General features: G+C 38.4%; 1 protein-coding gene across 10 annotated transcripts in view; it reads left to right on the top strand.

Moving 5' to 3' along the window:
• The window catches only part of S100pbp (S100P binding protein), a 41067-nt gene that overhangs the window by 11632 nt on the left and 16959 nt on the right, over positions 1-12476 (top strand). For 8 of the 10 annotated variants that reach the window (XM_031378754.1, XM_031378760.1, XM_031378757.1 and 5 more), the window contains one exon: positions 203-294. In XM_031378754.1, the coding sequence (XP_031234614.1) occupies positions 203-294 (92 nt within the window). Of the gene's footprint in view, positions 1-202; positions 295-819; positions 1933-12476 lie in introns of those variants that run through there. The other 2 variants (XM_031378759.1, XM_031378762.1) reach the window with 2 other exon arrangements.

The following is a 12476-nucleotide window of genomic DNA, read 5'->3' as shown; positions in this document are numbered from 1 at the left end:
TTTTTTCTTCCTCTACTTCTAAACTCTATGCTTAATTTCAGTTTTGTACTATAACTAACATTGTCTTTTCTCACTAGATCTTAAAAGAGAATTTGCCTCTGAAAGTTGGATGTTTTACCTGTTTTCAATATGTGACTTTTCTACAAAGCACTATAGTTATGGTTCTAATGGATGTTTTTCTTCCTGGTTTGCTTTATTCAAGGATGTTTTCACAATCAGATCTAGAAAAACAGAAGGACATTTATCTCAGCAAAGTCATGGCTCATATAGAAGACCCAGGGGACTCTAACCAAGGTAACATGGCAACCAAAGAGTGGCTTATAAAACATGGATGGAGGCATTTTCTTTCCATGGTAATGAGCTTAAATTGAGATGTTGTTTTGAATTTTCTTAAACTGATGAAAAAGAAAACTTCCTTATCCAAAGATTTACTTCAAAGGGTTCTTTAAGCAGATACTTATGCAAAATGGTTTGGATAACAAACATTAGAGAAAGGGTTCTGGCCAGTGACTCTCTCCCCTGTAGTTGAGGGCTATGAACTTAGAGGATGCCGTTGTTGTTGTTGTTGTTGTTGTTGTTGTTGTTGTTGTTGTTGTTGTTGTGACTGTTAAGTAGTAGAAGTGGGTGAAGTGAAGTTCCTTACTAATCACTGCTTTGGGTCTTTTAAAATGTGGAGTTTTTTTCCCTGTTGCCTTTTGCTTAAAATGTAAAAAGTAAGCATTTCAGACTTCATCCTGCATTCTGGATTCTCAGTACAAGCTCTTGAAAGTCTGAACTATGGTCTAGATCCTTCAAATTTATCTCCCTGTCTTTCATTAGAAGCTGTTGCAAGCCAAAGTGGAGGTTATACTGTCTTATTCAGTTTGAACCAGTGGCTGATGGGAAATTTCTAAAGAGAAAGGAGCAGAATTGAAGACATGTAATGTTGGGTGGTTTTAAACTGATAAAAAGATTTTTTCCCATAAAGGTAATTCTGTATTCTGTTTTGTTTAGCTTCTTTCCTTATTCAACAAACTTTGTAGAGTACTTTTAGAAGTGTTAAGTTTGAAAATTAGGAACTGGAGACATAAGCAATGGGTCTTGGCCTGCGGTGGAAATTCATGTCTAGAGAATATTATATTAAAATATTGATTCGTTTTCTAAAGAAACACTTAGATTAATGTAGAAACCAGGAAAGAACTCACCTGTGTATTTTAGAAGAGTGGAGGTGATTGAGAAAGATGTCCTAAAAGGTTCATAGAACAATTAATGAACTGGTACTCAGGGCTGTCCTAAGGAAGGGCATAGGGAAGTTGTTCTGCAGTGAAAACTTCTTTCTCTTGAAAATCCTGGGTTAGTAGTTTCTTTTTTTAAAGGTTTAGAATGCTAATAGCAATCAGAAATTTTTAAAAATAAGTCACTTTAGTTTTTGCTCAAGATTTTATTAAGCACTCAGTTATCACTGATGTTCCTCTCTTAGCCCCTGCTTGTGAGGTCTGTCTGTTTGAACCGTTAGGTCTGGTTCAAGTAAAGACATTTTCCCACCCAGTTGTTGGAGGGCAGACTTCACAGAGATTTGTCCCTTGCTCACCTTCAGACTTGTTTTAATAAAGCCTGTATGTTTTTGTCTCTCCCTCTGAGGCAGCCTCTTTGATATCCTAGGGCATGTGCTGATATCTAGGTATATTTTTCTTTTTCATTTGAGGTGTTCAAAGAAAATTTCTCATGCAAAGCAAGGCACAGTGGTTCACTTTTTTTCATCCTTTCTATTTGCTTTCTTATTCAGCAATTTCTCTCCCAAAATTACTACAATTTATATTATATTTTTAAGGAATGGCTAGAAATACAGTAGGAAAGCAGCAGACTTTAGTGGTCGAAAAAAAAATAAAGTTCAGACTTCTAGGTTTATTTTTATTTATTTTCTTGTTATATTTTCCTTGTACACATATTTGCATGTATGTGGTCATGTGCAGTCACAATGTGTGTGTGGAGGACAACCTGTAGGAGTCAGTTTTCTACTTTCACTATGTGGGTCCCAAATATTGAACTCAGGTCATTTGGGCGTGCAAGTACGTTTACCTGCTGAGTCATCCCACTGGTACAACTTCTGGGCTATATCCTGGCACCACTTGTGACTAGATGGGACCTTGAGCCACTGGAAACTTGTTTGCAAAATGAGAATAATGAAGTTTAGTTTATATGAAACATAATAGTGTTTAGGACAATATTTAGCTGAAGTTAATAGAATTTATTAAATGCCAGTATTGACAAGAAAGTTTGGGGCTGGAGTGTTGGCTTAGTGGTTAAAACACTTACTGCTTTTATTGAAGCCAGGTTTCCCAGAGCCCAAATGACTATTTACAAACTGTAATTTGTGGAAAAACAAAACAAAAAAACCAGAAATTCCAGTTCCAGGGAATCTGATGTCCTCTTCTGGTCACTGCCAGGACTAGACTTGCATTTAGTACACATACATATATGTTCAGGTAAACACTCATAAAATAAAACAAAACAAAACAAAAATCTTTAAGAAAGAAAGTTCATTCTCTTCATAGTGAAGCATTTCTGTTTAGTTTTTTAGAGACAGGGTCTTCTTTGTAGTCCTAGCTGTTCTGGACACACTGTGTAACCGGGCTGCCCTCAGTCTTAGAAATCCTCCTGCTTCTGTCTCCCAAGTGCTGGGATTAAAAGCGTGTGCCACCATGCCTGGCTCATTATAGAGTTTTTTAGGTAAAATAATGTGATATGTTTTCAGCCTCAACAAATGGCATAAAACAAAAATCTTCTAAAATAAAATGAAATAGCTTTGACAAAAATGTTGATAAATGAAGCTGAGTGATGAATCCATAGGTGTATATTATGGTTTTGCTTGTTTTTTTACTTTCACATACATTGGAAACATTCTATAATGAGATTTTTAAAAGTTGACTTATAGGAAATTCTTTTTGACATCTATTAATATTTTCCTGTCTAGTTATTCTAAAGATTTCCTGTATCTCTGACATTTTTGTCTTTCAGTAATCTAGTATGGTTTATTGTTATTGCTTTTTTTTTTTTTTTTGGTTGTAAGATGTTTTATTATAGAAAGGAGAGAGAAGAGATAGGAAAGTAGAGGCCAGCCGTGGGGGTGGGGGGAAGGGAGGAGGAGAAAGTAAAGATAAGAAAAGCAAGAGGCTAAGAGGGAAGAGAGAGAAGAGAGAGAGAGAGAGAAGAGCTTGTTATTGCTTTTAAACTATATTTATTACTATTGTGTGGATATATATACCATGGCATCTGGCATGTGTCTGGCATGTGACTGAAAGCTTTGTGGAGTTAGTTCTTTCCTTCCACCTTTATATAGGTTCCAGGGAATGGGTGGATACACACACACACAAATACACATACATGTAATATATGTTATATATACATGTAAATATATGAAAACACATAAATTGTAATATAAATAATGATTAAGTGGCTTTACTCAGTGAGTCATTTCATCAGCCCTTTTTCGCCCCGTGTGTGTGTGTGTGTGTGTGTGTGTGTGTGTGTTGTGTGTAAGCCTGGAATTAATAATCCAATGTCTGCACTTTACTTCACTCTCACACTGAACATGGAGCTGACTACCACTTTAGATAGACTGGCTGGCTGGCTAGCAAATCCTTAGGATCTACTTACTGCTTTCTCACTGCTGTTGACTTACAGATATTTACTGTTCTGTCCAGTTTTTTGCATTGGTATTAGGAATCCCCATTCAGGTCTTTGTGTTTGTGCAGCAGGCACTGTACCCAGTGAACCATCTTCCTAGCCCAGTACTAAGTTTTTGTGTCACTTTTCCTATATAGTAGTCACATTGTACATATGCACAGTCTTAAGTGTTTGGAGAGTCTTTGAGATGGGGTTTCATTTATATAAGGCTGGCCTTTTACCACTGTGTAGCTGAGGCAGAACCTGAACTTTTTTTTTTTTTTTTTTTTTTTTTTTTTTTTTTTTTTTGAGACAGGGTTTCTCTGTGTAGCCCTGGCTGTCCTGGAACTCACTCTGTAGACCAGGCTGGCCTCGAACTCAGAAATCCTCCTGCCTCTGCCTCCCAAGTGCTGGGATTAAAGGCGTGCGCCACCACCGCCCGGCTGAACTTTTTTTTTAGACAAGAGTCTCACTGGCTATCTCATGCTGGACTTGAACTCACAGAGATACTCCTGCCTTTGCCTCCTAAGTGAGAAGATGAAGGGATTTCTTAACTACCTTCTGAGTGCTGTAATTACAGGTATACACCATGCCAGGTTTATAAGTGCTAGGGATAGAGTTCAGTGCTTCATGTGCTCCCCAGGCTCTTCCAGCTGAGCTACACCCCAGTGTCTTACTTACTTTTTATTGCTGTTCAGAGACACCGTGATTAAGGAAATTTTTATAAAAGAAAATATTTAAGAGGGGTTGCTTATAGTTTCAGAGGTTAGTCCATGATCATCATGTTGTGAAGCAGATAGGCATGACACTGGAACAATAGCTGAGAGCTTTACATCCTTACCCACAGACAGCAGAGAGAGAGAGAGAGAGACAGACAGACAGACAGACAGACAGACAGACAGACCCTGGGTGGGGCTGGGAAGCATGGTACTTTTGAAAACTTAGAGCACATCCCCAGTGATATACCTTCTCCAATAAGGCCACACCTCCTAGTTCTTCCCAAACAGTTCCACTAACAGGGATCAAATATTCAAACTATGGGGTCATTCTCATTCAAATCACCATACCCAGCTACTAGGGTTTTGAGATATTTGTATCCCATATATTGCAAATGAGGCAAGTATGTAGTCTTCATCTTTACTTTTCCTGTTTGCTTGTTTCCTTTTTTTTTTTAATTAATTTTATTTTATGTGCATTGGTGCTTTGCCTACATGTATATCTGTTTGAGGGTGTCAGTTTCTAGAGTTATAGACAGTGAGTTGCCATGTGGGTGCTAGGTTTTGAACTGGGGTCCTCTAGAAGAACAGTCAGTACTTTTAACTGCTGAGCCATCTCTTCAACCCCTTATTTGTATTTTTTGTGATAGGGTTTCATAGTGCTTCCTAGACCAGCCTTGAACTCATAGCAATCCTCTCAATTTCTTAATCCACTCTACCACCTAGAAATATCAAAATTAGCATTTGATCCAGTCTGTCCTGTACAGGAGTTTGTCAGTTTGTAAATTGTTTCACATCTCTCCTCCCCACCTTCCCCAGAGGGTTTCTCTGTGTAACCTTGGCTGTTCTAGAACTCTGTAGACCAGACTGGCCTTGAACTCAGAGATCCACCTTTCTCTGCCTCCTGAGTATTGGGATTAAAGGTATGCACCACCACCACATAGGTGTACATTAAGATTTTTAGTCAAGTGCCAGCTAGATAGCTCAGCAAGTATGAGTGCTTGCTGCATTAGCCTGGTTGAGCTAAGTCCCCAGAACCAAGTCAAAATGGAAGAAGAGACCTGAAGGAGCTTCTGACCTCCATATGTGCACTGTAGGTCATACACCCACACACATCACACATGCATCATATAGGCAACACACGCGCATCCAGTAATTTAGACACGAGGGTCTTGAGAGATGGCTTCATGGTTAAGGGTACTTACTGCTTTTGAAAACCAGGTTTGGTTCCCAGTACCCACATGGCAGCTCATAACCTTCTGTAACTCCGGTTCAGGGGTTCCAGTGCCCTCTTCTGGCCATTGCTAGCACCAGGTATGCCTGTGGTGTACATGAAGACCAGTGATTCGAAACCTTCCTAATACTATGACTTTTTAACACAGTTCCTCACGTTGTAATGAGCCCCCCAACCTTAAAATTATTTTCTTTTTCTTTTTTTTTTTTTTTCGAGACAGGGTTTCTTTGTATAGCCCTGGCTGTCCTGGAACTTAGACTAGGCTGCTCAAACTCAGAAATCCTCTTGCCTCTGCCTCCCAAGTGCTGGGACTAAAGGCGTGCGCCACCACCGCCCGGCTAAAATTATTTTCATCACATTTCATAACTAATTTTGCTATTGTTAAGAATCGTAATGTAAGGGCTAGAGAGATGGCTCAGTAGTTAAGAGCACTGACTGCAGCCGGGCAGTGGTGGCACATGCCTTTAGTCCCAGCACTTGGGAGGCAGAGCCAGGGGGATTTCTGAGTTCGAGGCCAGCCTGGTCTACAGAGTGAGTTCCAGGACAGCCAAAGCTATACAGAGAAACCCTGTCTTGAAAAACCACTGACTGCTCTTCCGAAGGTCCTGAGTTCAAATGCCACCAACCACATGGTGGCTCACAGCCATTGGTAATAAGACCCAATGCCCTCTTTTGGGGTGTGTGAAGACAGCTACAGTGTACTTACATATAATAAATAAATAAATCTTTGGGCTGGAGTGAGTGGGACTGAAGCGAGCTGGGCTGGAGCGAGAAGAAAAAGTGTACTTACATATAATAAATTAAAAAATAAATCTTTTTTTTTTAAAGGTGGGGGGCTGGAGAGATGGCTCAGTTAAAGGCTAGGCTCACATCCAAAAAAAAAAAAAAAAGGATTCTCTGGGCAGTGGTGGCACACGCCTTCAAATCCAGTACTTGAGAGGCAGAGGCAGGCGGATTTCTGAGTTTGAGGCCAGCCTGGTCTACAGAGTGAGTTCCAGGTTTAGCCAGGGCTGAAACCCTGTCTCGGAAAAAAAAAAAAAAAGATTCGTAATGTAGATAATCTGTTTTCCAGTGGACCTAGGCAACCACTGTGAAAAAGATCACTCAATCCCCAAAGGGGTCAAAACCCACAGGTTGAGAACCACTAATGTAAGCAAACGTAAGATAAAAATAAACTTTTAAGGAATAAGTAAAATAAATAAGTAAACAAAAGTATATAGTTAAGAGTGGGTAGTGTCACATACCTGTAATCCCAGCATTCAGGAGCCTAGACTACATGATGAGAGATCCTGTCTCCAAATGAATCAAAAATTAATTTTTTTTAGCTTCTCCTGTAGTACACCTATAATCTCAGTACTTAGAAATATTAGAAACTTGAGACCACCCTCAACTAAATTAGGGATCAGTGAAATAGTTTGGTGAGAAAAGGCTCTTTTCAGCAAAACTTGATGATTTGAGTTTGATCTGCTGGACTTCTGTGTTGAGTGCCACCTCTTCCTTAAATACATAAATATAAATTAAAAAGAAAATGTTGTTCGAGGGCAGTCTGTGTTACATGAGATCCTGTCTCAAAATACCAAAATAAATTCTGTAGTAATTACAAAGTAATTTATCTTGGATAATTAGGTTGTATCTGTTTTCATTAGTATGTTGTAGTAGAAATTCTGGTCAATAAATGTTTTATACAACTCTTATTTCTATAGGATGAATGCCTAGAAGTGGAATTACTAGGTAAAGTATATAAACATTTTAAAAACTCTTGTTATATGTTATCAGTGGTCCTGATCAAAACACTGAATTTTTATTGTTATTGATACTGATAGGTAAATTTAATATTTTAATTATTAAGGTTAAATTTTTATAATCACTGCTTATTTATTTATTTATTTATCTTGAGACAAGGTTTCTCTGTGCAGCCCTAGCTGTCCTGGAACTCACAGAGATCTACTGCTTCTAACTCCTGAGTGCTGGGATTAAAGGCATGCCGCACCACCACTGCCTGGCCTATTACTTTTTTTTTAGATGTATTTATTTTTATTTATATGAGTACACTGTAGCTGTCTTCAGACATACCCGAAGAGTGGGTGCTTCGGATCCCATTACAGATAGTTGCTGGGAATTGAATTCAGGATCTCTAGAAGAGGAGTCAGTGCTCTTAACCACTGAGCCATCTCTCCAGTTTGTTTTTTCTAGACAGGGTTTCTCTGTTTGTAGCCCTGGCTGTCCTGGAACTCTGTAGTCAAGTCTGAGAGCTCTGCCTGCCTCTGCCTCCCAAGCACTGGGCTAAAGGTGTGTGATACCTCACCCAGCTAAATTGTACTGCTTTTTTTTTTTCTCTGTGTAGCCCCGGCAGTCCTGGAACTCACTCTGTAGGCTGTTCAAGGCTGGCCTTGAACTCAGAAATTCACCTGCCTCTGCCTCGCAACTGCTGGGATTAAAGGCATGTGTCACCACTGCCCAGCTAACTATTACTTCTTAAGATTATCTAATTTCTAGTCCACATTCCAGTTTCTGAAATTGTTCCCAGTATCCATGGGTAACTTGAGGCAGGATCTGATGAAGGTTTCCATCTTTAATTACCGTCTCAGACTCTTTTTCATATTCTTAATTTTGTCTGATCACTTCTTTAGTGTCATTTAGTTTGATTTTCATTTCCTATATTTCTGTAAACTAGAAGCAGGATTAAATTCAGATTAAGCCTTCTGGGCAGAGTTAGTTTAGAGGGCTGTTAGGTGCCTTTGTGTTCTATATACCCTGACACTTAGTGACAGGCTGTTGAACTAATGTTACCAAGTTTATCAAGCTGTTAGTGGACTTTTCGGTATAAGGTACAGGTTTACCCTCTGATTACTGTTGTTTATGGGGTGATGCCTTAGGACCGTGTGAGTATCCTATCCCCTTCAACTAACTTTGCCTAATGGCTTGAACATTTGTTAATGATCTTCCTCTGAACCGGCTGTCGTAGCAGGACACAGAAAGTGTTTCTACTCCCGTCCTCTCTCTCTAATCTTTAGTCTTTCTATTTTAGAATACATATTGACAGTTTTATACATGTATGCAATGTATTTTGACCATATCCACCTACAACTCACTTCTTGTTTCCTTACATGTGTGCTTAAATATATGTTCCAGCCCACATTGGGTTTTTAAAGTTAGGTTATGTGTGTGAATGCTTTGCTTGCATGAATGATTGTGCATTGTGTTTGTGCCTGGTACCCGTGGAACTGGAGTCACAGATGGTTGTGAACAGCTGTATGGGTGTAGGAGATTGAACCCAGGTACTCTACAGCAAGCAGCACAGCCATCTTTCCAGTCCCAGTTCCTAGTCTTTTTGCTGGTCAGTTTGATCTCAAACTTGACCATTTGGAGCTCCTCCTAGCTGAATCCTACTCTTATACCAGCATTTATTTTTTTTTAAATTTTTTAATAAGTGTCATGCAAATCAGGTATTCAGTCGTGTAAGTCTTCAGAGTTTTTCATGTTCCAAATCTGAAACTCTGTGCCTGTCAATAAGCAGCTCCTTTCTCTGTACCCCCAGTCCCTGCTTAGTATCAATCTGTCTGCAGTTATTATGAATTTAACTACTTCATATCGATGAAAACATACAAACTTTGTTTTCTTAGAAGTAACTTAACTCCACTTAATGTGTTCAAGACTCACTCATATTGTGGCATGTGACAGGAACTCTTTTTAACCTCTTATGTTGTATATGTGTATATAGCATAAGCCTGGTTGTTGTGAATAGTGCTGCTGTGAACATAGATCCGTAAGTATATCCTTTGGAGAGTTTGTGGTTGCTTGTTTTTGTCGTCTGTTGTTTGTTTTAAGATGGAGTTCAGGCTGCCTTGAAACTCATTATATAGCCCAGGCCAGCTTCAAATTTGTGGTTATTCTCCCAACCTTAGCCTCCTGAAAGCTAAGATTACAAATAAGAAGCCGGGCAGTGATGGCGCACGCCTTTAATCCCAGCACTTGGGAGGCAGAAGGCAGGCGGATTTTTGAGTTTGAGGCCAGCCTGGTCTACAGAGTGAGTTCCAGGACAGCCAGGGCTATAGAGAGAAACTATGTCTTGAAAAACCAAAAAAAAAATTACAAATATGAGCCACCATGCTTAACTCAATTCCTTGTGATACATATCTAAATGTAGATCAAGTAAGTGGTAGTTTTATTTTCATAAGTTTTGAAGAATCTACATACTATTTAATCTGATTTTTGTCATTGATTCTTTTATTTTATGAGTTATATATTTTTGTGTGTTAAGAGTCTTCTATCTAAGTCAAAGTCAGAATTACTGCCTTGTCTTTTACAGTCTTAGCTATGAGAATTAGATCTATTACCCATCCTGAAATTATTTTGTACATAGTAAAAATCCTTAGTCAAAGTGGTTTTTGTTGCATTTTTCTTTATTTTATTAATTTTTAAAAATGACATTTGATTTTCTGTCTTGAGTATTTACGTGCTACAGCATGAACATGGAAGGCAGAGAACAACTTGCAGAATCAGTTCTCTACTCTCACCATGTGGGTATCAGAGAGCGACCTCAGGTCATTAGCTTGGTAGGTAGCACCTTATCTCTGAGCCATTTTGTTGGCCTGAATTTTAGTTGTTTCTTTACTGACTGTAAAACAACTCATTTTTAACTAAGTTACATTTGTATCTTTGTTAAAAAATCGTTTAACTTAAGCCTATAGAGAAAAATTATAATATATTCCATTAATTTTATTATGCAGTTATTTTGGCTATTTTATATTTTCTTTGTACTGATGCATAAATGTTATTTCATTTTTATTTTATTATGTATAGGAGTATTTGCCTGAATGTATGACTGTACATGTATCCTCAGAGTCAGATGAGGGCATTGTATCTCCTGAAACTGGAGTTACAGGATGGTTGCGAGCTGCCATGGGGGGTGTTGGAAATTAAACCCAGGTTCTCTGGAAGAGCAGCCAGTGCTCCTAACTACTGAGCCATCATTTCTGCCTCCCAATAGATAAACTTTAGAGTCAGTTTGTCAATTTATTTAAAAAGCCTGCTTGGACTTTTATTAAAATTACATTGAATTTATAGAAATTGGGTAAAATTTAGCAAGAATATTTTGATTTGTTATTAAGAATGATCGATAATTATTCAAATCTTTAACTTCTTTCAACAGTATTCTGTAACCTCCAGGGTCTTCAAGCTGTTCTGTAGCCCAGACTGGCCTTAAACTGCTTATTCTCCTGCTTTATATTCTTAGTATTAAGTCTCACAGGCTTGAACCTCTGTATATAGCTATTGTATAGCTTTTAATGTACATTCTTGCACATCTTTGGTATCCCTTAGTATTTCATATGGTAATGCTTTTGTCAAAGATAGATTTTAGAATTTAATGTCTCTCTAGGTATGATACATGTAATCTCAGCATTCAGGAGATTGAGGCAGGAAGATAAGGGGTTTGAGACCAGCCTGAATTACATAAGACCCTGTCTCCAAAAAAGAAAAACATCTCCTACACACCCACAAATAAGTACCTCTCCTGTGATAGTACATAAAATTCAGTTGATGCTTTTTTTTTTTCCAGAGCTGAGGACCAAACCCAGGGCCTTGTGCTTGCTAGGCAAGCGCTCTACCACTGAGTTAAATCCCCAACCCCTCAGTTGATTCTTATAAATCAAAACTTGCTTATTAGGTTTTTAAATAGATTTCATCAAGGAGCTGGGCATGGTAGCACACACTTTTAATCCCAGCACATGAGAGGCAGTGACAGGTGGATCTCTGAAAATTGGAGCCAACCTAGTCTACATAACAAGCTCCAGGACAGTCAGGGCTTTGTAGAAAATCCCTGTCTCAAAAAAATAATAATAATAAAAGGATCTTCCTTTTTTCCTCCTTTCTTTCTTTGTGTGTGTATACATGTACAGAAGCCAGAGGAAGACTGCTAATATGATATTCTTCTACATTGCCATACTTACTTGAGAACTGGGTCTCTTCATCAAACTTCAAGCCCCTGGGTTAGGCAGGCTAAATAATCTCTCAAGATCCTAGATCCATCAGTCACTGCCTCCAGCTCTGGACTGATAGGCATGTGTGGCCACACTTTGTTTTATTTTTCAGGACACGGTTTCTCTTTGTAGCACTGGCTATCCTGGATTGCTGTTATATGTAGACCAGGCTGGCCTTGAACTCAGAGATTTGCCTGCCTCTGTTCCCAGATGCTGGGACTAAAGGCGTGTGCCAACACAGATGATCCTAGCTTAGCTGCTGGGGATTCAAACTCAGGGCCACTTCTCTGCCCTTCATCGGGTGGTTTTTTGGTTTTTGTTTTGTTTTGAGACTATGTTCTAGAACTATGTAAAGCAGGTTTGCAGAGATCTGCCTGTCTGTGCCTCTGGAGTGCTGGGGTTTAAAGGCCTGTGCCACCATGCTTGGGCCGTTTTCAGGTCCATACAAATAACTATGCTGTTAGCAAATATGCTTTTATTTGTTTTTTATTTGCTTTTTTACCATATTGCATCTAAATGCAACATTTAATACAAGTAATGAAATCATTTTTTTAGTATTAGGGGAAAACATTGAATATTTTATCAGTTATAATAGTATTTTCTATAAGTTTCTCTTGAGTATACTTTATTAATTTGAAGATGGTCCTTCAGTTATAGTTTTCAAGTTTCATTGGAAATGAGATTGTCAAATATTTCATTGGAAATGGATATTTTAAATGTGTCTACTGAAATGATCACATAGTAGTTATTTCTACTAATATAGAGTTATAGTTGATTTTTCAGTGTTAACCTATCTTTTATTCCTGATTTTATATATATTCCCAAATATCTTTGTCTAATATTGTTGGATTAATAATTATTTACTTACAGATAGTCCTGGGGTATATGTGTGTGTGAGTG

Source organism: Mastomys coucha, unplaced genomic scaffold, assembly GCF_008632895.1.
Source record: "Mastomys coucha isolate ucsf_1 unplaced genomic scaffold, UCSF_Mcou_1 pScaffold18, whole genome shotgun sequence".
In the NCBI taxonomy this organism is placed as follows: Eukaryota; Metazoa; Chordata; class Mammalia; order Rodentia; family Muridae; genus Mastomys; species Mastomys coucha.
This window is presented reverse-complemented; position numbering and strand designations above follow the sequence as displayed.